Source organism: Dama dama, chromosome 3 (assembly GCF_033118175.1).
Source record: "Dama dama isolate Ldn47 chromosome 3, ASM3311817v1, whole genome shotgun sequence".
Taxonomy (NCBI): domain Eukaryota; kingdom Metazoa; phylum Chordata; class Mammalia; order Artiodactyla; family Cervidae; genus Dama; species Dama dama.
The window spans coordinates 71,793,615-71,817,736 of NC_083683.1; the positions used below are offsets into that span (position 1 = coordinate 71,793,615).

Below are 24,122 nucleotides of genomic sequence, written 5' to 3' on the forward strand. Positions count from 1 at the left end.
AGGGAAGGCCCACTCAACTTTTCTTTTCTTTTCTTCCCCATAGAAAGCAGAAAAATAATGTATTCCAAAAGATGGCAGAAATAAATTCATCCTGAAAATACTGTAGTATAATATATTAAATACATTGGTACAATTTTGGTGGGACAGATTTTCCCTCTGAACATGTTCTCCTACTGACTGCCCCACTGGAACCTGTCATACAACAGTTTTTAACCACTGCTGATTCTTACAATGTGAGCAGACAGGAGCCATCTTCAAATCCACAGATTCCAAGGAGAGAGTAACGTTATTTCTCAGAAGAACAGCACTTTCACTCTTGGAAGAGGGCATAAACATTTTATAGAAGCAGTACGGTTTAGATTAAATAGGCACATCATTCAACAAAGTGTAAAAAAGATGACAGGAAAAAAATACCGCATTGTAAAATAAGATATCCAAATATGTGAACGTTTAAGGCAGCTGCTGGCCAAAGTGGGTATGTTAAGGAAGGTAGCTTGGATATCGCGGTGATTTTACGTCTAGAGGAGTTCTCTCCCTGACCTCAGTGACAGAGCACTGGCAAACAGGTCTTCTTCCTCGAGGCCAGTGATACTTGAGGTACCAGATGGTTTCATTTTTCAACTGTGGGCTAAAGAGAGGGTTGAGTTGGGCCAGAATTGCAATCAGCCAAAAGAAATAGCAGCATACTGAACAGATCACCGACCTAGTGATGGTCACTCCTCAGTTGGGACATTTAGGGGTGAACCGGAACACCAGGAAGCCAACAAAGCCCCAGAAGACACTCATCACAATCAGCTTTTCTTTTAAATCTAAATTAAACTTCCTCTGTGAACGAAATTTTCTGAAAGCCCCTTCTTTGCTGGGGACAGTGGTTAGAGTGAGAACTCATACTATTTCGTGAGTCACTTACAGAAGAAAAATATCTTTCTCTTCCTCTACCCATTTTGTGCCCTCTCTCCAACACTGTCTCCTTTAAGAGGTCCATGTTGGGGCGGGGGCCCCCCCCCCCACATTTATTCTGTTACCATTGAACATTTATATGTCCTTCTGTAGATTTGGAGGCCTAAGAAATAGTTGCTGATTGGGCCTAACTGCCCAGAAGGGCATCCCCCTCACATTCTCCATGATACAGTGCTGGTCAGCCTTTTGTCCTTTGAAATTTCCCGTTTCCCCACTCACTGGAGACTCTCCCCAAGCCTGTTGCAGGATCCGTTGTCTCCCGGCTGACTCGCTGTGCAGCTAGTGGCCCCCTCTCCTCTGGAATCTTGGCTTTTCTGGCACTGTTTGTTCTCCTTCTCCCCCCCCCCACCAAACTGCCCTAAGGGGATGACCGGAGAGATTCAGACATTAAGTCTCTGGCTGCCAGCTAAAGTGCGGCCTTACCTCCTTTCTGGACCTTGTGATAGCCCATGTGAGTTTGGATTAAAGCGGCCAGGAACCTGAGCCACCGTTGTCTTGCAATCTAATTTTTTTCTTCTTGCTTCTTTATAGGCAAAGAAGAGGAAAAGAGCAGAGCGCTTTGGAATTGCCTGATGAAAAGCTTGTGATGCTTTCTGTTCTCCAGTGTTCCCACCTCTTTGACTCTTCCTGGTCCCCTGTATACCTAAGTGCACAGTTACGTGCCTAGGTCCTGCCTTGCAGTGAGGGAGCATGTACCCCAGGTACATCTGTGAACTCCAGCAGCAGTTTGACTTATTGCAGTTCCAACTTTAAGGTTTTTGTTGTTGTTGTTTTTTAATTATTATTTTGCTTGTTAATAAAAAAAAATAGAAAAAAGAACATTGTTTTCTCAGATGCTCCTTTGAGTTCGTAGAGCCAGATTAGACCAGATAAGGAGATATTCACCAAATATAGAGAATTAGCAATAATGCCTTTATCCTTTAGAAAAGAGAATGAGGAAAAGGATTGAGTATGTGCCTTTAAGCCTATTTATTTCCTTCTCTCATACTCACAGGCATCCTTTTACTTCTTTATTCTCCACGAAGAGGCCAAGTTTCACCCTGAATCTTTGCTTCAACAGGTTGAAATGACCCATTAGAATAAAATACAATACTGTAGGTTTTAGGAGGTGCAAAGTATATAAACACTAGGGCTAGGGATTGGTAGTCTGTTATGGAATGAAGTGCAGAGTGCCTATTCTGGAGTCTGGGAGGGCCCTAATTTCAAGAGTGATTTAACTGGTTGCATTTGAAGCCAACATGTGGAATCCTGTTGGTTATGCAGTTCAGGAAAGCAGTTTGGCTGGCTACCCCTCAGAACTGGAAGAAAGTATGTGGGGATTCAGAGTATGACAGGATGTCAGAGGTGTTAAAAATTATTGCCTAGATTGTTGGGACAATAAGCTGTAGACTAGAGCCTTCTATTTTCTGATCAAGCCCTATGCTAGTTTAGTTTGTCTTCTGTTGCAGAAAGATGCTTTTGCAGTTTTGGTGGCAGTTTTTCTTGGATATTACTAACATCCATTTTCCTTGCCAAGCCTCCTACTTAGGATTTGGCTATACCTAAGCAGGGCTGCTTATTTGGGTTTGAATTTCATGTAGATCTGAGACCTGCTACTTAATCTTTTTGGACATGTTGGTATAGGGTTTCTCCTCTTAATCTTTAGTACTATACATCTATATAAGATGGGGCTTTGTTTGGGTTCTGGTAGTAAAACTTAAGAACCTGGCACCTTACCTGAAGACTTTGGTTTCATGACCAGATCTCATGTTGCTGTGGTGTAATTAATTCATTGTTCCCGTTTCTACTAACACCTCTGTCTGGTTTTGTAATTAACAAAAGAATAATGTTTGATCACCTTCCTAACAAGAACCTCTTTCCACAAACTCTCTTTGGTTCCTGGAGGACAGGGACCTAAGTTTAGATGCTTTAGGAAAAACAGTGTCTTGGGGAGCAGATGCAAAGACTGCCCATTTGTTGTCAATTTTGCCCCATTCTAAGACTTTGGAGAAATGCGCCAAAGGGAAGGTTGATTAAACTTCTTCCTTCTCTTCTCTCTTGGGCTCTGCTATCTGCTTCCCTTTTCGTTAGACCCTGATCCTAAAGCTAGCGGAACCAGAGAGAGAATTAGTTCAGTTTTGTATCTTTACAGAGATTATAGATTCAGTAAGGGTTTTCTACCCAAAATAAGAGGTAAAAGAACAGAGCAGACGCTTATAAAGAGGAGTGGAGCGCTGAGTCCTTCAGAAGTTTTCTTCACCTTGTCTCCTTATCCTCTGTAATGTTTCAGTAAGGTATTCAGACTTTGCACCCCCAACCCCTGTCCCCAGGATTCTCTTCCTAAAGCCTAATCATTCTTCTCCATACTTAACTCACTTTCCCCATATTTTTGACACAGCTGTGTGTGAAAGTCGCTTAGTCATGTCTGACTCTTTGCAACTTCATGGACTATACAGTCCATGGAATTTTCCAGGCCAAAATACTGGAGTGGGTAGCCGTCCCCTTTTCCAGGGAATCTTCCCAACCCAGGGATAAAACTCAGGCTTCCCGCATTGCAGGTGGATTCTTTACCAGCTGGGCTACCAGGGAAGCCCAGAACTGCTCATCAGGCTTGTGTGGGTTTTTTATTAGCCCTTTTCATCCTATTCCAGCAGCTGTTCTTATGTTGGTCAGAAGTCTCTCACCTCCAAGCCTGATCACCAAATCCTCCTCTTCCTGTCTCACTGTAATCATTCCATATATACTTTCTGAGCATGACTAGTTCAGGATTCCTATGTTTTTTACTAATTCAGTCCTAAAATAGTAAGTCCTTTGAGAGGCAGAATAAGCACCCAGCCTTGCAGTTCTTTATCTGGGATCCAAGTACCCTTCCTTCCTATCCTCCAGTCTCTTTAGTGTAGCTAATCCAGGATCCAGATGTAGTTAGCTGACTCCAGGCTTCTTTTCCCTGTTTTGAAGCTGTGACATTCTCTGCATACCTGGAAGCTCTTAATGAGGGAGTCTATAAAAGATGCGGAGAGAGCCAGCTTCTTCCGCTGTAAATCTGCACCTTTTTATGGTTCTCTAGGATCATTCTGTTTTTCTCCACCATCACTATAAACCGCCCTTCCCCCCACCCCAAATCCTGGGAATTTACTTCTGAAGATACAAGGCTAGAAGCTTCTGTGGGGGTGAGGGCTATAAGGAAGGAAGATGCAATAACAGCACTTCTTGGTGTTGAGTCCTGTTGTCATGTCTGACATGAGAAACAGATCAGGTGGAAGGAAAGACCTAATATAAATAAGAATATAAGACTATATTCTATAATAAATGTTTTTCCCTGTTCTCTTTCATGAGGACCCCCTGACAGTGTCACTCATCTCTGATTATTGGACTCCACCAAAATCTAATGTCCCCCTCTCTTGCAGCACGTCAACACAGTCTTCCTGTATATCCTTCCAAAGGGACTGAAAAAATACCGAGTTTTGCAATTTTGGACTTCCACTGAGCCTAAAGTACTCCCAGCTTTCTCTTTATTTCTTTTCCTTTCTCAGTTATCCCTGCCTTTAATTTTTCTATCTCTTATATCACTATAAATAGAATGAAATACTGTATAGCAACTACTTCAGTATAATTCCTTGTTCTGCCACACTAGCTCAGCTGGCTGCAAGACCCTGGGCAAATTACTTAATCATTCTTAACCACTGTTTTTAATTCTGTGCCAATAGCAACCTTATTGTGAAGATTGCTGTGAGAACTGATACTGTCATATTTATGTAAGGCGCACAGTTTGCTTATCATATATTGTAATCATTCAGTAATTATTAACTCTTAATTTTACTTGGTGATTCATAGTAGAAGTACTTTCTTTTTCCTGAGTAAGTTACAGTGAGAGGGTAGGGGGCTGAGTGTACTAATTTGAGAGAGTGTGTGTGTGTGTACACCACATATGCAAATGCTTTGGGGGATTCTGAGAGTGAAAATAGGTAGGAGTCATCCCGATTGTTCCCTTACACCAAGTTCACTGACGGGAAAGCTGGCTTTGTGGCTTTGCCTTGACTTCCCAGCTTCTGCCCCACCATACACCAGAGGCTGTAAATGCCCCTGCCCGCTGGCTTTTAGCTTGGGACCCCTGATGTGGGCAGAGACAAAGAGTAGGGCAGCTACTCGTCCATTAGGTTGCAGGTGTTTGAGTGTGAGCCTCATCTTGTAACTTCCTGCTGCTCTCTCAAGGTAGGAAGCAGCGGACCTTGGATGGGCTGGGGGATCTGTTTTTCCCTGGGGCAGAATGTAGGGGTAGGTGTGCGTAGAGCAGCTCCTCATGGGGAGGACACAATGTGTAGCTCTTTAGTCTTCCCTCAACTTGGTCTGAGGGGGGGCCAGTCTGCTAACAGAACGGACAGGGCAGGGAGTGGCCCATTGAACCTGTGTTGTCCCCCATTCTGGGTCAGACTGATGTCACAGGAGCTTTCCTACTTGCAGTTACAGGCAAGACTCTTTTGCTACTCCCCGCCCCCCCCCCGCCTCCCGCACCAATTTGTATGCCCTAGGAAGTGTGCTCCCTGGACATGGGAGGCATTTTTTATGGTAGAATGAAAGTATTAAGATGCGTAACCATTCTTGGAACAGTGGAAGTTCAAAGTTGGGTTGGCTTGTGGATTTTGTTGAGGAAACCTCGGGTCAGGGAACTGTAGGAAAATAGGGTAGATATTATTTGAATTATCTCAAGAGAGCTTGGATCTTCTGCTCTGTGGAGGCCGGGAGAGCGTTTTGTAACCTTTGGGACTGCTCAGGATCAAGCCTCCAGTGAAGACTTGGTCTGGGTTCCCTTTCTTTCCCATCCTCAGCCCAACCTTCCTTGGCTGCAAGCCCCAGCCCTCATCCCAGAGACCCCCATCTTCTTACTCCTTAAGCACAAAGTTTCATTCTCCCTCAGATCTTCTGCTTCCTGGTGTCCAAGGTGTAAACATGGCGCTTGATTAGGGAGAAGAGCTTAATGCTGAATTCTAAACTCTTTGACTGCTTTTATTTTTCTTTTTTCAGGTTCAAGTGCTGGATTGTGTCATGTGACCATCCCAAAACTCAGAGCACCCTATGGCCATCTTTGCCCTCTGTCACATAACTTGAAAACTGCCTGATGGCCTTTTTGCAATGGTTCCCTTCAGGAAGCCTTGATCTCAGTGAAGAGGTCTTTTCCCGGCATTCCAGTGCCCCTGTCAGCCCCGTACTCCGCAGACACCCTTAACAAACAAAGGCAATCACACACACGGTGTAACAAATACACAAAGTAAATAATAATTACACTAATTATGATCAGAGGGGCACTGGCCAGGTCCACACACGTCATAAGGTGAGAGGGGGTACCAGTCCCCACTAGTTTGCTGGGCTATGTCCCCAAGCCTCTTTACCCCATGCCTCTTTGGGGGTGAGGAAGACCAGGGGAATGAGACTTCCAACTCATAGATTTATGTTCATAAGAGAACGACCTTCCCCCAAAGGTCTTTATTTGGTGGCATTAAAGGGGCGTATTCTAAGTGTCCCCAAGTCTACTGCCCCAGCTCGCTAGAATTTCTAGAGGGAAGTCACCTGATGCCTATTGCCCAATCCCCACCCTGTGCCAAGATCAAGAGACCTGGGCATTTGACCTTGGAGGAGGCATCTTCTGTTCTTCACTTCTCTGTTCCTTTCTTTCCACCAAGGAAATGTGAATGGTGTTGGTGGTCAGGTGCATCTTGTTCTCCAAGATTGGAGCAGAAGGAGTGATGAAGAACAGGGCCAGAGAGAAGAGGCTGGGGGTCAGTACTGCTGCTGCGTGGGAGGAGGCAAGTTGAAATGAGCCCTTGCCCATTCCAGTACCAAAATACCTCATCTCACTTTTTCACTATGGGAATGGGAATAAGATGCCCAAATTCACCACCATCACCTTTCCAAGGGTGGTTACATACCTTTGCCCCTTCCACCAGCTGGGCCAGGCAGGAAAGTCATGCTCTCGGGAAGAACAAGCCTTCCGGGTCGGCTTTCCAGCTCAGGTCTTACTTGTGTTCCGTATTGTTTGCATCAGACCCATGACCGCTGGCGCTACTCAGAGTGCGTTTTGTTGAAGGTTCTTTCCCCCTCCACTCCTGACATCCTCTGGGCTCCTGCCTGGAGCCAGGAGGTCTGGAGGTGAGGTATGGGTAAGGTGTGGATCAGAAGGTTCTCAGCTCCTTGGTGTCAGGCACTGTCCAGCTGGGAGGCAGAGGGGAACTTGTACTCTGAAGCCTGTGACTCCTCTAAGCCTCACATCTCTTCACCGCTACTCTGGTGCCCTGGTTATCTGTCCCACAGCGAGAGGTATTTTATGTCCATAAAGTGCCCGTGGTAAGTGCTCAGAATTCATCTCTTGGCTGTGGCGGGTGCTGCTATTTTCTCATTCCATCGAGGGGAAGAAACTGAGGCACAGTGAGTCCAGAGGAGGATGGGTCAGGATTGTGAAAGGAATGAATAGGCCCAGCTAGTGACCTGGAGTGGCAACCAGTCCCTGCCTGCTTTCCAGCTTTCCAAAGCAGGAAGTCTCCATCCTTCCCGACCTCTGCTCTAACTGGCCTTGTCAGATGCTTTCCCCCACTGTATCATCCCCTCCCTGCTGCCAGGTACTGCTAGATTCCAAAAATAAAAGATAAAAATAATTATAGACACTCTGCTCCCTCGTTCTACCCTCCTCCACCCTGAGCTTTGGGGTCGGGGGACTGGAAGGTCCCCCTTCCAGAGTCCCTTCTACCTCGGTGTGCTGGCTCTATTCCCTGGCCCAGAGCAGTGATTTGGATTCAAATGCCCTGTATCCTTCAGCCTCCCTACTCCTTTCTTGACCCCTCCTGACCCTTCACAGACCTGGGGACTCTGGGCTGTCTCTATTCTTCTTTTTATGGACCTGAAGGTAGAGGCAGGGAGCAGAGGCATTCCGCAGGCTCTTTGGTCTCTCTCTTGGCTGGGGGGTAATGTGGGCATAAGCAGGCCACACCTCTGCCTAAGGAAGTCAGTGCCGTGAGGGTAGATCTGAGGGCTAGTTCTGTGGCTCTCATACAGATCCTGGATGCTGAGCCCCTCCCTCCCACCCCCACCCCCACCCCCACCTCCCAGCTCCTACACCCTAACGTCTTACCATTTCTGTGACTGCTGGGATTCAGCTCAGCCCGTCCGGCTCAGGACGTTTAAGTGGGGTGACTCGGGGTTGGGGACTGCCACGTCGGCCCTCTTGCCCCCTACTCCCATTCTCAACCCTGGAAGCTTTAAACAAGTGCTTAAGTAGGTGAGTACTGAGGGAGAACAGGGTTTGGGGAATGAGGGGCAGATGGGGCGCAGTGGGCAGGGGCCCATCTATTTAAGTAAAGCCAAATACCAAAAAATGAAATACCAAAAAATGAAAAGTCATAATAAATAAATAAATAAAATCCCCAGATCCTCACTTTTGCCCCTGCCCTCACTTCCCTTCCCCCAGCCACTGCTGGAGGGAGAAAGAGAAGAAGCTAAGAATGGATTCTGATTTCCTCTCTTACTGAGAATGGCCGTCAGGGGACCTCCCCAGCCATACCAAGCCCCTCACCTTCCCAGTGGAAGAAAGGAGGCTCGGCGTGGGGCTCTCTCCTGGTACTCACTTCTGTCTCTTTCTCGTGGTTCTCTCTGCCTTGTCGTCTCTCCTGCATCTCTATCCCTTGCCTTCTCACTGCTGCTCTTTTTGTTCCTCTGTCTCTATCCCTCTGCTCTACCTCTGTCTCTACATCTCTCTGTCTTCTTGCCAAACCTTCTCACCTCAAACATTCCCCACCTGACCATGCCCCTCCTCTCCCCCCTTTCCCCCAAACCCCTCGCCCCTCAACCCCCACCTGCCTCCCTCGCTTGCACTGCACACCGTGTGGGCAGGGCACACGGCATGATGTTACATCTGAAGGTGGAGGGAGCTCTGGGGCCTGGGAGCAGGGGGTCAGGGCTGGGGGTCTAGGGGCAGGGTCTGCTGGGGAGGCATCCGCCGTCCCCCACCTTAGGAGCAGCCACAGCGATCCACCACCATGCCAGGGATCTTGCCGTAGATAATCTGCTGCTTGTCATTGAAGTAGAGCATGTTGATGGGGGACATCTTGGTGGGCGTGCAGCAGGGCCCGGCCGAGCCCCTCGGGTTGGCCTGTTGCACCAGGTGGGTGTGCGGGTACTTCTGCATAAACATGTACTCGCACTGGCCGGAGCAGTAGTTGGCCTTGTAGCGTTTAGGGGCGATGATCCAGTCCCAGCCAAAAGCCTCAAAGTCCACCGTGAGGGGATAGCGGCAGCAGCGGGACTCGCTCGAGTGCTCGTCGCAGTCCAGGCCCAGGTTCCGCCGGGACCGCTTGGTGTTCTCTAGGACTCGGAGCTCCAGGAAAGGATGCTGGGGGCGAGGGAGAGGAGACAGAGGTGTAACAGAGCCTGAGGGGCTCTTGCTCCCCGCTGCTTCTCCAGAGAAGCAGAGACCAGCGGTTTCTCAGCTTCTCCAGGGCTCCCCTCTCCAGCCCCGCTTTCTACCCACTTTTCTTGCCAGCTAGTCATGTCTCCCTAAACTCACCTTCCCTAATTGTCTCTCTCTTGGCAACCTGACCCTCATCAGGCCCTTGACCCAAGGTCTCAACAACAGCCCATCTTTATGTCCCATGAATCTATTAACTCATACCTTCACCCCAAATACAGTTTTCAGCTGTTGGCCTGCCTTGGATCTCTGAAAACTGGTAGCACCCCATTACCACCATCACCACCACCACCTCTAGAGTCAGCTCTGGGCCTAGAAAAATCATGCTGGTCCCTAACCCCCTTTACATTCCTGGTCTACCATTTCTAACACCCCACCTCCTCAGGGCCAGGTTATATATACATAGCTGCCAATATCGCAGGCTCCCTGCTCACCAGCCCCTCAGCTCCTGGCCCCAGGGAGGTGACGGCCAGGTCTGTGCCACTAGGATCGAAGGCGTTGATCTCGATGCCCCAGTTGCTCTGCGGCTGGCGGAACCAGCTGTGTAGTACTTGCTTGAAGTCGATGCTTTGCCAGTGGCCGGAGCGTGAGTGCAGGTCAATTTTGAGTGAGCGGATACGGATGTGACGCCGGCCTCCGCCCCCTCCCCCTGCAGTCCCTTCCCCAGTTAGCGGTTTCAGTCGCAAGATCTGCAAGTAGACTGTGGCTGGGCGGGGCACAGGCCGGAGGTACACCCACAGCTGGGCCTTCAGTACCTTTGTGAACATCACCTTGGGGCTGAAGTGGAAATGGCAGCAAAGAGGGCTGCCGTCTGTCTGCACCGCAGGGTCGGCTGATGAGAGAGAAGGGGGCACAGTATCAGCAAAGAGTGTTTGTGGAGGAGGTCAGCAGCCCTGGGGGCATGGACAGCTCAGCCTCCTCAGTCTGTGTTTTCCAGTTCTTTACCCTCTCCCCTGCCTGTCGTCCTCACTGTTACATCACTGGTACCTGAACAGCACCCCCGCTCTCCTTGTAAGATAATGGTTCTATCAGGCCTTACTAATCTGCATCCCTTCCTTAAATGTTTGTCTTAATGCATAGGTTCCTCTCTACCAGGTAAGCTGCAAAAGTAGTATTGGGGAATTCTTCACCTGCAGTCTTCCCTTCGTCCAACTTTCCCCAGCATATAGGGCTCCAACTGTTTCTGAACCTTTGATGCTCCCCATAAAAGCCAAACTTAATACCACACCTGCTGTCCTCAGGTCACCTGGGCCCATTTCTGCTCTGTTTTGTCTGGTGGCCAGGTGTAGCCTGGCACAGGCCCCCCCGCCAAAAACAGATGGCCTCAGGGAATGGAAAACCCAGGGTCCAGGTAGGGAGCAAGGACTAAATTTATTCCATGAAGTAAACCAGAATTCAAATGTAGGCTTCTTGCATCATTCCCACTAGAAATAAGGATGGAACCACTTAAGCACTCCCAATGTATGTGGGCTTCCCAGGTGGAGCTCCACCTGCCAGGGCAGGAGACACGAGAGACCAGGGTTTGACTGCTGGGCCGGGAAGACCCCCTGGAGAAGGGAGTGGCCACCACGCCAGTATTCTTGCCGGGGAAATCCATGGACAGAGGGGCCTGGCAGACTGCAGTCCATAGCGTTGCAGGGTTGGATGCACGCGCGCCTGCACCTGACTGCTCCATCCCTTGACCCTGAGAAAAGTTCCTCAGCTGCTTCCTCCTCCTCACCATTAATGCCTCCCCTTTCAAGAAGGGGAAGAACTACCTCTGTGTATTTTTTTTCCTACTTTCCCAAAGCATCAGAAATAAAGTTCAACAAATCAGAACAACTGTAATATCTTCTCTCCTCTGAGCTTCCTTTGGTTTCTCAGTCCAGTGCCACTAAGTCTGTAAGAAGTCATTAGCATCCCAGCTTTACATTTTGGCCAATTTCCCCTTGTTTTGGATAATAATCTGACCATTCTTGAGTTTAAAGGATGATTCTCAATATCTGCTTCTGTTTCCATTTCAGTTCCTCTCAGTTCCCCTTTCTAATCTCAGTTGGGAATGCCCTAAATCATCTTTCTATTGGTTATGAATATCCATTATCACTCTTAATAGTCTGAGGAACAACTAGGAATGAACTTCCAGAGCCATAAAAGGATGATCAGGAAGTCCAAGCCCATTTGTATCATGCCCAGGTCTGCATAATCATGGAGAGTTTATCATTTGTTGCTTCATAATCATTCCCCACCCTAGGAGACACTAGGAGGGCACTCCAAGTGAAATGGGGAGGAAAGTGCTCACTGATGGTCAGATGTTCAGTAGCCAAGACACTTTCTTTCCCTAAGTTCTTCTCCAAGCGTCCAGAGCACTGGGGTCCAGTTATCCTCCTGCTGGAGTTTCCGTGATGGGGCCGTGGGGTGGAGTTTGGGGGCTGAGGAGAGTCCTGGGGCAGGGTAGCTGCTGGTGAGATGGACAGTGACAGCAACAATCCAAGCAGCATATGACGCCTGACTTCAGTATGGAGATAGCTCTGCTCCCCTGCCTGCCGTCCCCATTAAGGACTGATCTCCATGGGGGCAGTCCCTGTGTGGACGCTTCCGTGTTGCTCACCTCTGTGGCTTCACCGCCTCCTACAGTACCAGGCCGTGCTCAGTAACTACGTGCTGAGTGAACTCCCTAAGCTCCTCATCTTCAGTGATGAGGCCAGTGCTCGAAAGTTCTTCCTGGCGTAAACCCTGTTCTTTGGCTACAGTTGAAGTGGGTTTAATCACTGCCTAATCATTAACCAATATGTGACCTTACGCACCAAGCTTCTCACTGTTACAGATCATAATCCTGGCTTCACAGGAGTGCTGAGCATTAAATAAAGAATGTGAAAATAATAGCAGTTTCTCAGTTGATTTATTGTTAGTTTCGTAAACTCTAAACATGTATCCCTACCTAAACACGACCCGAGGCTTCCTGATGGGGGCCTGGGTTCCAGGGCCCCATCCTTGTAAGGCTTTGGGCCTTCAGGCAGAGTCCCCGGTCCTCACCCCTAGGAGTCATCATACACTTCTCCCCCAGTGGATATGAGGCCAGTTGGTACCACAAGGGGACAGGATGGAGACATTCGGAGAAAGAAAAGGGAAAGAAGAAGCGGAGAGACCCGAGAGAGTGAGGGAGGTAAGAAGAGAGAAGAGACTTAGAGATGAAGACAGACCTCTAGAAGAGAGAGAAGTGGAGGACAGAAGCAGGGGAGGAACATGGCAGGGGCAGAAATATGTTTGGGGGCTGGAGACCACTGGGAGAGGAGGAGGGATGCTAAAGGAGTTGAATGGGGGTTAGGAAGCTGAAAGGCAGGCAGCCAAGACTAGTGGGGTAAGGAGAAAGGATAGAAGAATACGGGGGGAGGAACAAAGAAACAGGTAGAGTCACAGAGGAAACCAGGGGCTTGAGAGGGTCCCCAGCGCACAGCCCAGCTCCCAAGGGGAGGGGAAGGAGCCACATCTGTGTTGGATTGATCGGGTTGGTGGCAGGCAGCAGGTCAGGTTTAGTAGGCGGCTCTGGTCTGGAGAGAGGTCACTGCACTATATTCAGCAAAAGCCCAACCCCCTCCCTGCTCACCACCCCTCCTCTTCCCACACCCCCCGCCCCCAAACACCAGACACACTTTCCCAACCCTGGCTGGGGAGCCTAGGGGCAGGAGGTTGGGCAGAGAGGGCAGGGGCCTCGGGGTGTAGGGGGGAGAGAGAAACGGGCTGGGCCTGGCTCCCTGAAGGGCGAGGGGCGGGTTCCCAGGATGGAGGCTGGGGTGGGAGCGCCAGAGAGGGTGGAGGGAACTGGGGCAGGCCGTGCAGCCCAGGAGGGTGGGGGCTGGGGTCCAGGGCAGAGGGCTGGGGGAGGGGAGCGAGGGGGAGGGGAGCGGAGGCCATCTCTGCTGACAAACACCTCCCCCGATTAGCAGAGCACAAGTCTCTTATTAAAGCGGGTCCCTGGGGATTAGACTATAAAAGTCTCTTTTTCCTTTTCCCCTCTCTCCCTCCCCGCCCCTCGGCTCCCCCTCCCTCTCTTAAGAGCTAGCTTGTCTCTTAAAGGGGACGTACAATACCTGGCTGGAGACCCATCCCCTGGTTATCCAAGTCCTGGGGTGGCTGGACGGCAGAAGCCGAGGTGGGACCCCACCTGCTGGTGTCCTTCCCCCTTCTGCCCACCCCCTGAGTCTAACCTGCATTTCCCCAACTGCGTGTGCAGTGTCTGTTCACTTCCTGCATCCCAGTGACCAGAGCGATCTCCGGGCTCTGGCCTATAGGTTAAGAGATGCTAAGGACAGAGTGAGCAAGGGGAGTCCACAGCTCCATCTCACACTGGAAATCCTCACACACACGCACCGCGTAGACCAAAGTATCTCTTTCCTCCACACCCTTCATCTTCTTCCGGCAAACTCTTCTTCAGAATCCCTCGACCACGCTGCTTCTAACTTGTTTTCTAACCCCCATCTCTGCTCAGTCAGTCTGACCATCGCTTGTGTAAAAGCAGAACCTTGAGAACAGAAGGGAGACTTAGGAACTCAAGACCAGATCCTAGACCTTCCCACCCGCTACAGCAGGATAGTTTCCCAGTCCTTTGAGTGTGTCTTTCTTTACCGCCCTGACCAAGTCCTGCGGAGTTAGGGTCACAGAAAACCCAGTGCCAGGGGCGGGCACTCAGCCTCCCGGAGGCACACCTGGGGTCCTGTGCCTCTCCCTCGGGGCTGGGCCGCTAGGACTCCCCTCGGCCCTCAGCTTTTTATGACCCATTTGCCAATAAACCAGTCTCCCCTCTTCTGTTCAGAGCCATAAAACCAAACAGTTGGTGGGGAGGGGGGCGACTTTGCCAAACCACAAGGGAATGAGGGGATCTGGTTCCCTGGAGTCGCTGGGGGTGGGGTGGGTGCGGGGAGCACCTCTGCGGGGAGGGGGAAAGGGCATCATTTGACCTTAGGGAGAGCTGGGGGGTTGCGGGGGGTGGGGGTGAGGGTGGGGGGCAATGTTGGCCTGGATTTTCCAGGCCATAAAATTTCAAAGCAGCTCAAGTCTATTAACATGTTCATCTTACGTTTGGCCAGGGACTAGGATGCCTGGGTTCCCCCTCCCTCCTAACCAACTTTTCCCTCCCTCAGTCTTCCTCTCGCTCCTCAAGCCTGGTTGCGGCTAGATACAGCATTAAGGTCTGAGTTGCCAAATGGGTGCCCTTAGCCGCAGCGCCATGGAGTTGAGTTCTCTGAGCTCTGTTAGCACCAAGAAGGCACGGCTTTCCCGGCCCCTCAGGAGAGCCGGTGTCAGAAGGGCTCCCGGTGGGATGGGTGCCGGTTGGGTGCCCGCTGAGCCCTGGCTGAGATACAGGGCTCGGGATCGCGTTCCTGGGAGGCGGAAAGGAGCCCTGGGCTTTCGGCAGCCCGAGGGGCGCGTTGCAAAGCCCAAGGTGTACGGGGTTGGTGAGTCGGTCGGTGCCAGGTCCATCGAGAGGCGGAGAGCACGGCAGCCTGGCTGGGACTGCGCGAGTCCCGGAGCCTCCCGGGTCTGTTCTCCAGCCTCTCCACCAGGACCCTTCAGGATGTGTTGCTGCCCCTTCCCCTCCGCTGCAGAATCCCCACAACTCGGGTGGGAGGCGGGATCTCGCAACCCTCTCCGTTTGCCCCCTCACCTCCGGGAGCGGGGCGGGCACACAATTCCGCAGCCCATCTCCACAGCTCGGAAAACTTGTGGAGCAGCCCCCGCCCCCCAATCCATCAAGTTTTCGCAGAAAAGGCTTTGCGGCCGGAGCGACCCGGAGCGCCCCGCTTCGGAGCCGGAGGCGCTCCCTTTCTCGGAGCCGGAGCGGGAGCCGGCACCCCACCGCTCCTACCCCGCCGCCCACTTACTCTCCTGGGCCATGCTAATGACAGTCTCGGTGGTGGCGTGGTACTCGTCGTCCTCCAGGAAGTCCTCGGGCTGCAGCGCGTCGCCCTGGAAGTCGTGCAGGTCCAGGATCTGCTGCAGCGGCGGCGCCTGGGGCAGCAGCTGCCTCACCACCTCGCGGCTGATGTTGGGCGCCTCCTTGAGCCGCAGTTTGCTCAGGATCTGAGACTTGATGCTCTCCAGGCGCAGCTCGCGGCTGTGCTGCCGCCACACGCACACGGGGCAGCCGTCGGGCTCGGGCGCCGCGGACGGGGCCGGCCGGCTCGAGCGCGCCCCCCCGGCCCCCGCCGCCGCCGCCGCCGCCGCCGCCGCCGCGGGGCCCTCGGCCGCCTCCCCCCGGGGCCGCAGCTCCAGGGCGAGGAGCAGGAAGCCCAGCAGCAGCGGGGCCGCGAGCACCATGCTGGAGGGGAGGGGAGGGAGGACTGGGGGGCGGGGACGCCGGAGTCCCGCGGGGAGGGGGCGGAGGGCGGAGGGAGGAGGAGGAGGGGGTCCGGGCGGCGCGGGGATTGGGGGCTGCCCGGCCGCGGGGGGCCGGGGGGGCCGGGGGCGGCGGGCGCGCGGGCGGGGCGGGCGGGCGGCCGGGGCGGGCGGCTGGGGGGGCCCGAGCCCGGGCCAGGCCCTTTATAGCCCCGGCCCCCGTGTCGTCAGCGGCCGCGATTGGCTGCGGAGCCAACAAAAGAGGCAGCGCTGTCATCCGAGGCGAGAGAGGGAGCCGGAGAGAGCGGAGGAAAAGAGAGGGAGGGAGCGAGCACTCAGAGAGAGGCAGAGACAGAGATCCTAGGGTGAAGGAGAGGAAGGGAGAGAAAGTCAGGCCGGGGGCACCGAGGGGATGCTGAGAGAGCAAGGCGGGGGGCGGACGCCGCTCAGGGGCACAGAGATAGAAGGAGCAGGAGGAAGAGACGAGCGAGACAAAGGCCGGGGTGAGAGGGTCGCGGGGAAGCCGCTGGGAGGAGAGACTTAACTGGAGAGACAGGGAGAGGAGGAAAGCGACAGGCGGAAGGAGTGGGGCACTTCGCGTGACGGAGTCAGAGAAGCCGGGGCACAGAGACTCAGGGAGGACAGGGGGCAGACCCGGACCGCAGGGACTCGGGGGTGCCCAGACGCGGGAGCGGGGAGTGGGAGAGGGGATGAAACCTGCAGGAGGAAGGCGGGGGCAGAGGCCGGGAGATACCAAGGGAGCCCCAGAGAGGAGGCAGACTCAGAGGATCGGGGAAAGCAGAGCCGGGCAGACACACAGCCCAGCAACGCGAGTCAGCGCAGGCGGGAGCGCCGAGCGTTCGGGGGAGGAGGCGGAGAATTTGAGCCCAGAGGAGCCCCAGCTATGAGAAGGACCCCAGGACCAGAAGGGGGTCTGGAGATGGGAGAACTGGACATGGAGGTTAGCAAGGGAGGCTAGGAGGAAAAGAGACCAGGGCCATCCTGAGAAGGCGGAGAGGTGCTGGGCAGTCCTGAGACCGGAGGAAGACTGGGAGCCAGGAAGACTGTGAATGTGAAGCTGAGGCCTGATTCAGGGATAAAGGAGTCAGTAGGCTGGAAAAGGCAGGGACTGGGGACCACGGGGTGGGGGGCGGGGGGGAGGAGTCAGAGGAAGCAGGGCCAGAGACCACTGTGCCTGCAGAGCGATCTAGATCTCTGGATTCCCAGGTGTAGTTTTGGATCTGGCAAGGCTCAGAAGTCTGAGAAGGGCCTTGTAGTTGTAGGGGCGAGGATGAGAGAGAGATCTGGCTTCAGAGGCCTCAGTTGGAGAAAGTGAACTCCCCAGGGGAGAAACCCAGATGTAGGACCAGCCCTAGTCTTCAGGTGTAACCCTGGGTACAGCCAAAGGGCAGAGTAGAAGAGTGCCAAGCTACTACAGTGCTTCTGAAGTGCCTAACTTTTCCTGGTTTTGGATACCTCTTCCCAGACCCTCAGTTTCTCCAGGATGGTTTATTGAGTCTAAGCCCTGGAGGTCGGGTCCTCCTCACTAGGGAGGGACCTGCATCCTTTCTCTCTGTCCTGCTTCTCTCTCAACTAAATCGGTTCCCTGTGTGCTCCCCCACTTGTGCTACGTCTCCAATAATAAACTTTGTCCAAAAAAATGAAGCCCTAGAGGTCAATAGACAACCAATAGACTGAAAATCTTTGAGGGGACCAGATCAGCTCTGGTTTCCTGGCACACGTAATATTTATTTATAAGTGGGTGAACATTATTGGGTTTCTCAGGCAGAACAGATGGACACTGGTTTCCTCTTTGGATTAGATGGAGCCCTGGGTTTAAGGTCAGAGTTGGTCTTGGGAACTGGAGTGGAATGAGGCAGGGGGAAACTGCGGGCCCAGGTATAAAGGAGGTTGGGTAGGCATGAGGAAGACCAAGGCAAGGAGCTTTGAAGAGATGATCTGTTCCATGGAGAACAGGAACCAAGACTGCAGCAGAGTGGAAAACAAACAAACAAACAAAACAAAAACCTTAGACAGCTGGTTCCTTCCAAGACATGAGCATCTCAACCTTTCATCGACTCTTCCTCTATAAAACAGGATCGGCTTGCCTGCCCTCACTGGTTATGAGGATTACACAGCAGTCCATCAGTAAGGGCTTTCACAGGCTCCCTCTTCATGGTTCTTTGCTCTGCTTTCTGATTTTCCAGAGCGGTGATTACCTTCATCCCATACTTTAGCCTATCCTGTTCTCCAAAATGTTTTTCTGATGTCGTTTCCTCAGCAAAATTCAAAACTCCTTGACAGCAGAGGTGGTGTCACCTCTCTTCCTCAGAGCAAGTGGCCCAATTTTTACTTCCCTACCGAACATGTAGCTAGTGGCAGGTCTAGGAAATGCAAAGAAAAACAAGACTTACTCCCGGGTTTCCCTGGTGGTCCAGTGGTTAATAACCCACCTACCAGTGCAAGGGACATGAGTTTGATCCCTGGTCCAGGAAGATCCCACGCTCTGCTGAGCTTAGTAGCCCTTGCGCCACAACTACTGAGCCTCATGCTCTGGAGTGCTAGGCGACAAGAGAAGCAACCGCAATGAGAAGCTCAGCTCTTGCACCACAACCAGAGAGCAGCCTCAGCCTGCTCTCTGCGACTTGAGAAAGCCTGGGACAGTGCGGCAACAAAGACACAGTGCAACCAAAGAAAGAACAACAGCGACAAAGAACCAGCCAAACAACAGTGGAAGAACTCAGCCCTGCTTCCCGGGGAGCGTATAGAGTAGATAGGACACCAGGTAAACAATCCTGGCCAAAACTCCAGACCAGATGCCTCCTTGATATTGCCATTTAGAAACACCCTCAATCACAGATGAAATATGGTAAACAAAGAACGTCTCTCCCCTGAATTGTGCCCCCATTCTGCGATTTCATTTTAGTGAATGACAGTCATCTAGGTCAGAAGCCTGGATGTAGCCTTTGCCCTCTATCTCTCGATCATCTCCATAGTATCTTGGCACAAGTGTTTCCTCTTCTTGGAACAGCTCCCCCTCCTCCCCCTCCATCCCCTCCCTCCCTCCACTCAATCCACTCTTTCTTCAGGTCTCAGTGTAGGTGAGATTTTGGATATGTCTTTCGGGAGTCCATCCCTGACTCCCAAGTGTACAGTGGATGCTTCTCCTAGCTCCATCTGCATCCTGTGTGACGCGGGGCTTACTCACACAGCTTCTGGACTCAGACTGAGGCTGCCTGGGTTTAAGACGCAGCTCTCACATTTCTCTGGCTGTGTGAACGTGACTCTCTGCCTCAGATTCCTTATCTGTAAGGTGGAGATGACAATGCTGGACCTATTTTATAAGGTTATGAAGATTAGCTGCCTGACACCCAGTTCTAAATGAGATAATTAGTCATTACTATCACCCAACTTATCAGTCTCACACTGTGAGATCCAAGAAAGCCAGACATTTTTTCAAAGAATGCTTTAGTGACTTTGAATAAAGAATGAATGAATCCTGCTCTCTGGCTCTGGTCGGAGTCCCGTTAGGGAAAGAGGACTGTATACGTATGGCCGGAAGGAGTTATGGGTACCTGCCAAATACTGGAGAGCAAGAGTTGGGAACTTGTGACACAGAAAAGGATTTCTGCTTCCTGGCTTCCTCCCGCGGATTCCAAGACCGCATTTAATCCAATGAGTGGGCAAGACTGCCATCTGGTGGTAGAATCTGGAATTTCTGCTTCTTGGAAGTGGGGCTAAAACGGACCTTTTTTCTTCCCCCATACTTGGCGCATTTTTCACTTTAGACTTCTAATCTGAGAAGTTCTATATCATCATGTATTAAGACTTGCTCCTCTCTCCACCCTCTCCTACATCTTGCCTCTTTTCTTGAGTTCCCTCAAGCTTGGGAATGTTGGGTTGGGTTCCCTTGGGTTGCAGGTAACCCCCGGGAGTTCTCTTTCAGGAACTTCAGATTTCCGGCTGTTCTAGACCCAATCCCGAGGAGGGAACGCTGCTGGCTTTACGGCAAAGGAGTTAGGAGAGATGTGGACATTTAGCTGTTTCCTCACCACAACTCTAGCTAACAGAGGTTTGTGGCCCCGCCCACTGCCCTGGTCTCCCAGGCAACTGTCTTCCTGCCAAGGGTGCCCCTCTCCCGCTGTTACCCAGGCAACCTTCAGTCCCGCCTCCTTTAAGGTCCTGACTGGTTCACAGCAAACGTAGGTTGGAGCCCACCCGGAGGCAGTGAGCTTTGAAGGGTGTGAGCTGCCCGGAGAGAAGCAGAGATGAGGTTTCAGGAGCTGCCGGAGGAAAGAGGTGCTTCTGTAGCATTGGGTAGCGGGGCCCTTATGTTACATCGTCAGGAAAAGGAGCTGTAAATCCTGGGAGCCAGGTCAGCAGGGCTCTAGGCCAGGGGCACCTGGCCCACTCTCAGAGTTGCAGACTCCAGCACGGGGCGGGGGCGGGAGGGGTGGGAGCGGGTGGGGGGGCGTGGGGGGAGCCACTCTGAGGGTAAAGGGGCGCTGCTACCGTGCGGGCCACCCCACACCCAAACCGCCTTGTCCATCGGAGCTGGATTCAGTGGGCGGTAACCCATGACCCCTGACCCCCCTTCTTCTTGCTTCTTCCTCCCAAAGGCCCTAATTCTAGGGTCAGTGGACTCATTCCCTGGCACTGCAGGTCCATCCAAGGAGGGGGAGGGCTCGGCCATTGAGAAGCGGCTGGGGAGGGGCATTCCCTAGTGGGGGAGGGATTTTCCCCTCCTGGCCTTCTCATCTGGAGCCTCTGGGGAGGTGGTGTGATATTCTGGGCTGGGGAGAGTCTGCTGGTGGAATGGATCCCCCCAGGTCCCTGCCCACATACCCTGAAGCCCTCAGAGAGAAACTGGCTGTGTAATTACAATCGGCTCCCTCACCACATTCTAGACTATCATTATCCTCCCTGGATCTCCTGAAGCTGTGTTAACCTCTCTGACCCCGAGGCCCTGTGAGAGAAATAGGAGGTTGGGAGGAGGGACCCACAGTTCGCTTTTGGGGGGTTGGGGGTGGAGGTGGGTGGGATGCAAGTGGGGAAGCCACGTCTTCCTCCCGTGCCCCTGCCGCTCTCCACTCCCTGCCACCTCTCCGGGCAGGCCGCGCCCTCCCAGTCCTGGGGTGCGCCCTCTTTCCACTTTCACTCTTGGTCTCTCTGGGCCTGCCCACCTCTCCCTATCTTTCTTTCCTGTTTCTGCTTTCCCAGGCCCAAGTGGTGGGGTCCTGCTGGGGGCGGTGGGCCCAGGCTGGTCCTGTGGCCTTATCGTGGTGGCAGGAGGCGCCACGACCCCAGTTGCAGCCCCGAGAAAAGGAGGGGTGTGAGCACAGAGTCTGCTCCTCCGGGGACTGAGCCCTGGTGGATGAGCTGACCCAGCCCCAAGGAGCAGAAATTTGGGCTAACCAGCCGATCCACATTGCTTCTTTCTCCTTTCTCCCAGATTCTGATCTGCTCCCTCCCAGAAAAAAACATAGTTGTGTCAACTCTCAGTGGAGACCTCTGTCCCCTGGGCGGGCCCTGGAGCCAGAACCACACATCGGGGAGCTCTTGCCCCAGGAGGTGCATGAAGAGGCATTAGGCTGGAGCCGCCCAACCTGCCCAGTCACCCGTCAGGCATCTGATTGACCCTGTTGGTAACAGTGACAGAGGCTGGGAGGAGGTTGGGACAGGAGTCCGGCAGGGGAGAATGAGGGGCCAGAGGTCAGGTGCTGGGGGCCCCAGGAGCAGAGAAAGGAACAGGTGAAAAGAGAGCAGAGAGCTGGCCGTGGGGGCTGGGGTGGGGGGCGGAGCTGGGACTAGAACCCTGGGCCAAGGCCAAGGCGGGCAGGGAAGGAGCTTGGCTTGTCCCTCCCAACCCTTTCCTTGGCCATCTAAAGTGGGGTGTTACTCAAAGCAAAGTCATTTGAACTCCCATGAGTCTAAAAACAGGGTATGATCAAGAGTTATTATTCTTTTTTAAAAAAGGTTTTATTTTATATTGAGGTTTAGCTGATTAACAATGTTATGACAGCTTCAGGGGAACAGCGAAGGTACTCAAGCATGCATAATCCATTCTCCCCTAAACTCCCTCCCTGCGCGGCGGCCACACGCTGGGCGGAGTTTCCCGTGCCGTGCAGTAGGTCCTTGTTGGCTATTCCTTTTAAATTCAGCAGCGTGTACATGTCCATCTCACCCTCCCTGACTATCCCTTCCTCTCAGCCTCCCTCTGCTCCCCTGGCAACTGTAAGCTCATTCTTGAAGTCTGTTTCTGTTTTGTAATTTCATTTAAGACTTATCATTTTTAAGGTCATCCTGCTCATTTAACTTACATGCAGAGTACATCATGTGAAATGCCAGGCTGAATGAATCACAAACTGGAATGAAGATTGCCAGGAGAAATATCAACAGTCTCAGGTATCCAGATGATACCACTCTAATGGCAGAAAGTGAAGAGGAACCAAATAGCTTCTTGATGAGGGTGAAAGAGGAGAGTGAAAAAGCTGGCTTAAAACTAAACACTCAAAAAATGAAGATCATGGCATCCAGTGCCGTCACTTTGTGGTACACAGAGGAGAAAAAGTGGAAGCAGTGATATGTTTTATTCTCTTGGGCTCCAAAATCACTGCGGATGGTGACTGCTGCCATGAAATTAAAAGACGCTTGCTCCTAGGAAGAAAAGCTGTGACAAAGTTGGACAGCATATTAAAAAGCAGAAACATCACTTTGTAGACAAAGATCCATGTAGTCAAAGCTATGGTTTTTCCAGTAGTCATGTATGGATGTGAGCACTGGGCCATAAAGAAGGCTGAGCACCAAAGAATTGGTGCTTTTGAATTGTGGTGCTAGAGAAGACTCTTCAGAGTTCCTTGGACTGCAAGGAGATTAAACCAGTCTTAAAGGAAATCAACCCTGAATATTCATTTGAAGGACCGATGCTGAAGCCGAAGCTCCAATACTTTGATCATGTGATGTGAAGACCTGACTCATTGGAAAAGACCCTCATGCTGGGAAGGACCGATGGGAAAAGGAGAAGAGGGAGCGGAGGATGAGATGGTTAGATCACCGACTCATTAGACATGAATTTGAGCAAACGCTGGGAGATAGTGGAGGACAGAGGAGTGTGGCGTGCATGGGGTTACAAAGAGTCGGGCCCGACTTAGGGAGTGAACAACAACAATACTTAAGGTACCAGACTCTGCCTTTCATTCTCCTCTGATGCTCACATCTGTCCTGTGCTGTGAGGAAGGGAGTGGTCTCCCTCCCGCCTAAGTGGGAGAAAGCTGCGGTTCGGGGCGGGCACCATCCCGTGTGGGGCAGAGCCTGCCTCTCGCCGAGGCCTCTGAGCTCAGGGTGCTGCGTGCTGGTGGTGAAGGTGGTGTGTGTGGCACCAGAGTCGGTGTCAGGACCCTGGGTCTCCCCTGCAGGTTGTGCTTGAGTCCAGGCTTCACCTCTCTGAGCCTTCCTTTCCTCGCGGTGAGGAGGTGAGCTGACTTGGGCAGTGATGTTAACCTGGGTACCATCGTGCGGTGAGCTAGTCTTGCCCTGGGTTGGGGTTGGCCCCACAGGGACTGGAGTCTCCTCTCTGTGCCCCCAGACTTGGGCAATCAGAACATCTTCAGCCTTGCCCTTGTTTTGATCTAACCCTGAGATCTGAGAGCTGCTCGCAAAGCACCCCTGCCTCCCTCCTATCCAAAGCTAGGGCTTCTGGACGGAAATCTCAGGTCCCCAGTTCAGACCCAGCCTCTGGGCCTTAAGTTCCCACGTCACCCGTCCTGTCCTCCCAGTGAAGAGGGCAGCCTTTTTCTTTCTCTCTCCCACCCTGTCTCCTCCTGCTCCCTTCTCCCCACCCTGTAGCTCGCCCTCCCTGTTTCCCCTGCCCGCTCTCCCAGCTTCTCCTTGTCCTCCACCTCCTGTTTGCTCCTGTCTCTCCACACTCCTCTCCCACACTCCACAGTGCTCCCCTTCTCCTCCGTCCTCCCCTTCCTCATGCCTCTGGGCCCCTCTCCCACGCTCCCCTACCCCAAGGGCCTCGACAGGCAGGAGTTCACTGGGGCCTCCCTTTCCCACCAGAGCACCTGGGAGGGGGCGGGTAAGAATGGGGGCAGAGAGCTGAGGACCCAGCCTGGCAGCCTGACCTCTGGTCCGGCCCCTCCTAGTGGGGCTCAGGCCAGGGGCCTGCTGAGTGGAGGGGAGAAGAGGTCTTCCTCCTCTCAGGGCTGTGGGTGGCCCTGGGCACTGGCTGCGAGCTGCTGTGCATTGCACTGGGTCTGGGCAATGCCTACGTGCTCTCAGATGGCACCACCCATGCTGGGGACACCTGAGGTCCCCATGCCCGCTGCTGGCTCTGGTTGGAGAGCTAGAGAGCAGCGTGGTTCTGCTGTGTAGGGAGGGGGAGGGGAGACACCCACCCCAGCTCACCCACCACCCA

General features: G+C 52.7%; 2 protein-coding genes and 1 long non-coding RNA gene across 13 annotated transcripts in view; 1 reads left to right on the forward strand and 2 right to left on the reverse strand.

The window, feature by feature from the left end:
* SARNP (SAP domain containing ribonucleoprotein) overlaps positions 1 to 1,779 on the forward strand; it is a 48,178-nt gene extending 46,399 nt beyond the window's left edge. For 9 of the 10 annotated variants that reach the window (XM_061132734.1, XM_061132762.1, XM_061132723.1 and 6 more), the window contains one exon: positions 1,492 to 1,779. In XM_061132734.1, coding sequence (XP_060988717.1) covers positions 1,492 to 1,533 — 42 coding nt within the window. In that variant the 3' untranslated portion in view covers positions 1,534 to 1,779. The remainder of the gene's footprint in view (positions 1 to 1,491) is intronic. The other variant, XR_009691137.1, reaches the window with a different exon arrangement.
* LOC133048898 (uncharacterized) lies at positions 1,693 to 7,990 on the reverse strand. Its single transcript, XR_009691140.1, has 2 exons — positions 6,864 to 7,990; positions 1,693 to 6,726 (listed from the first exon to the last, which is right to left on the reverse strand). It is a non-coding gene; the product is annotated as an uncharacterized LOC133048898 (long non-coding RNA).
* A 63-nt stretch (positions 7,991 to 8,053) lies between these two features.
* Positions 8,054 to 15,685, reverse strand: GDF11 (growth differentiation factor 11). 2 transcript variants are annotated; one of them, XM_061132844.1, is made up of 4 exons: positions 15,250 to 15,685; positions 9,826 to 10,223; positions 8,935 to 9,316; positions 8,054 to 8,184 (listed from the first exon to the last, which is right to left on the reverse strand). In XM_061132844.1, the coding sequence occupies exons 1-3, from the start codon at positions 15,683 to 15,685 to the stop codon at positions 8,936 to 8,938; spliced, it is 1,215 nt and encodes a 404-aa protein (XP_060988827.1). In that variant the 3' UTR covers positions 8,054 to 8,184; position 8,935. The 2 variants fall into 2 exon arrangements, with proteins under 2 accessions (XP_060988827.1, XP_060988820.1); XM_061132837.1 differs by lacking the exon at positions 8,054 to 8,184 and having other exon boundaries at positions 8,356 to 9,316.
* Positions 15,686 to 24,122: the final 8,437 nt, after the last annotated feature.

What these genes read in the sequence shown, in the direction of transcription:
- GDF11 (XM_061132844.1), bottom strand. Translation starts at nt 15,685, where the DNA reads ATGGTGCTCGCGGCCCCGCTGCTGCTGGGCTTCCTGCTCCTCGCCCTG. An exon ending in CATTAGCATGGCCCAGGAGA is followed by an intron (nt 10,224 to 15,249) that starts GTAAGTGGGCGG and finishes CTCTCTCATCAG; the next exon opens with CCGACCCTGCGGTGCAGACA. An exon ending in GGCCAGGAGCTGAGGGGCTG is followed by an intron (nt 9,317 to 9,825) that starts GTGAGCAGGGAG and finishes CCTCGCCCCCAG; the next exon opens with CATCCTTTCCTGGAGCTCCG.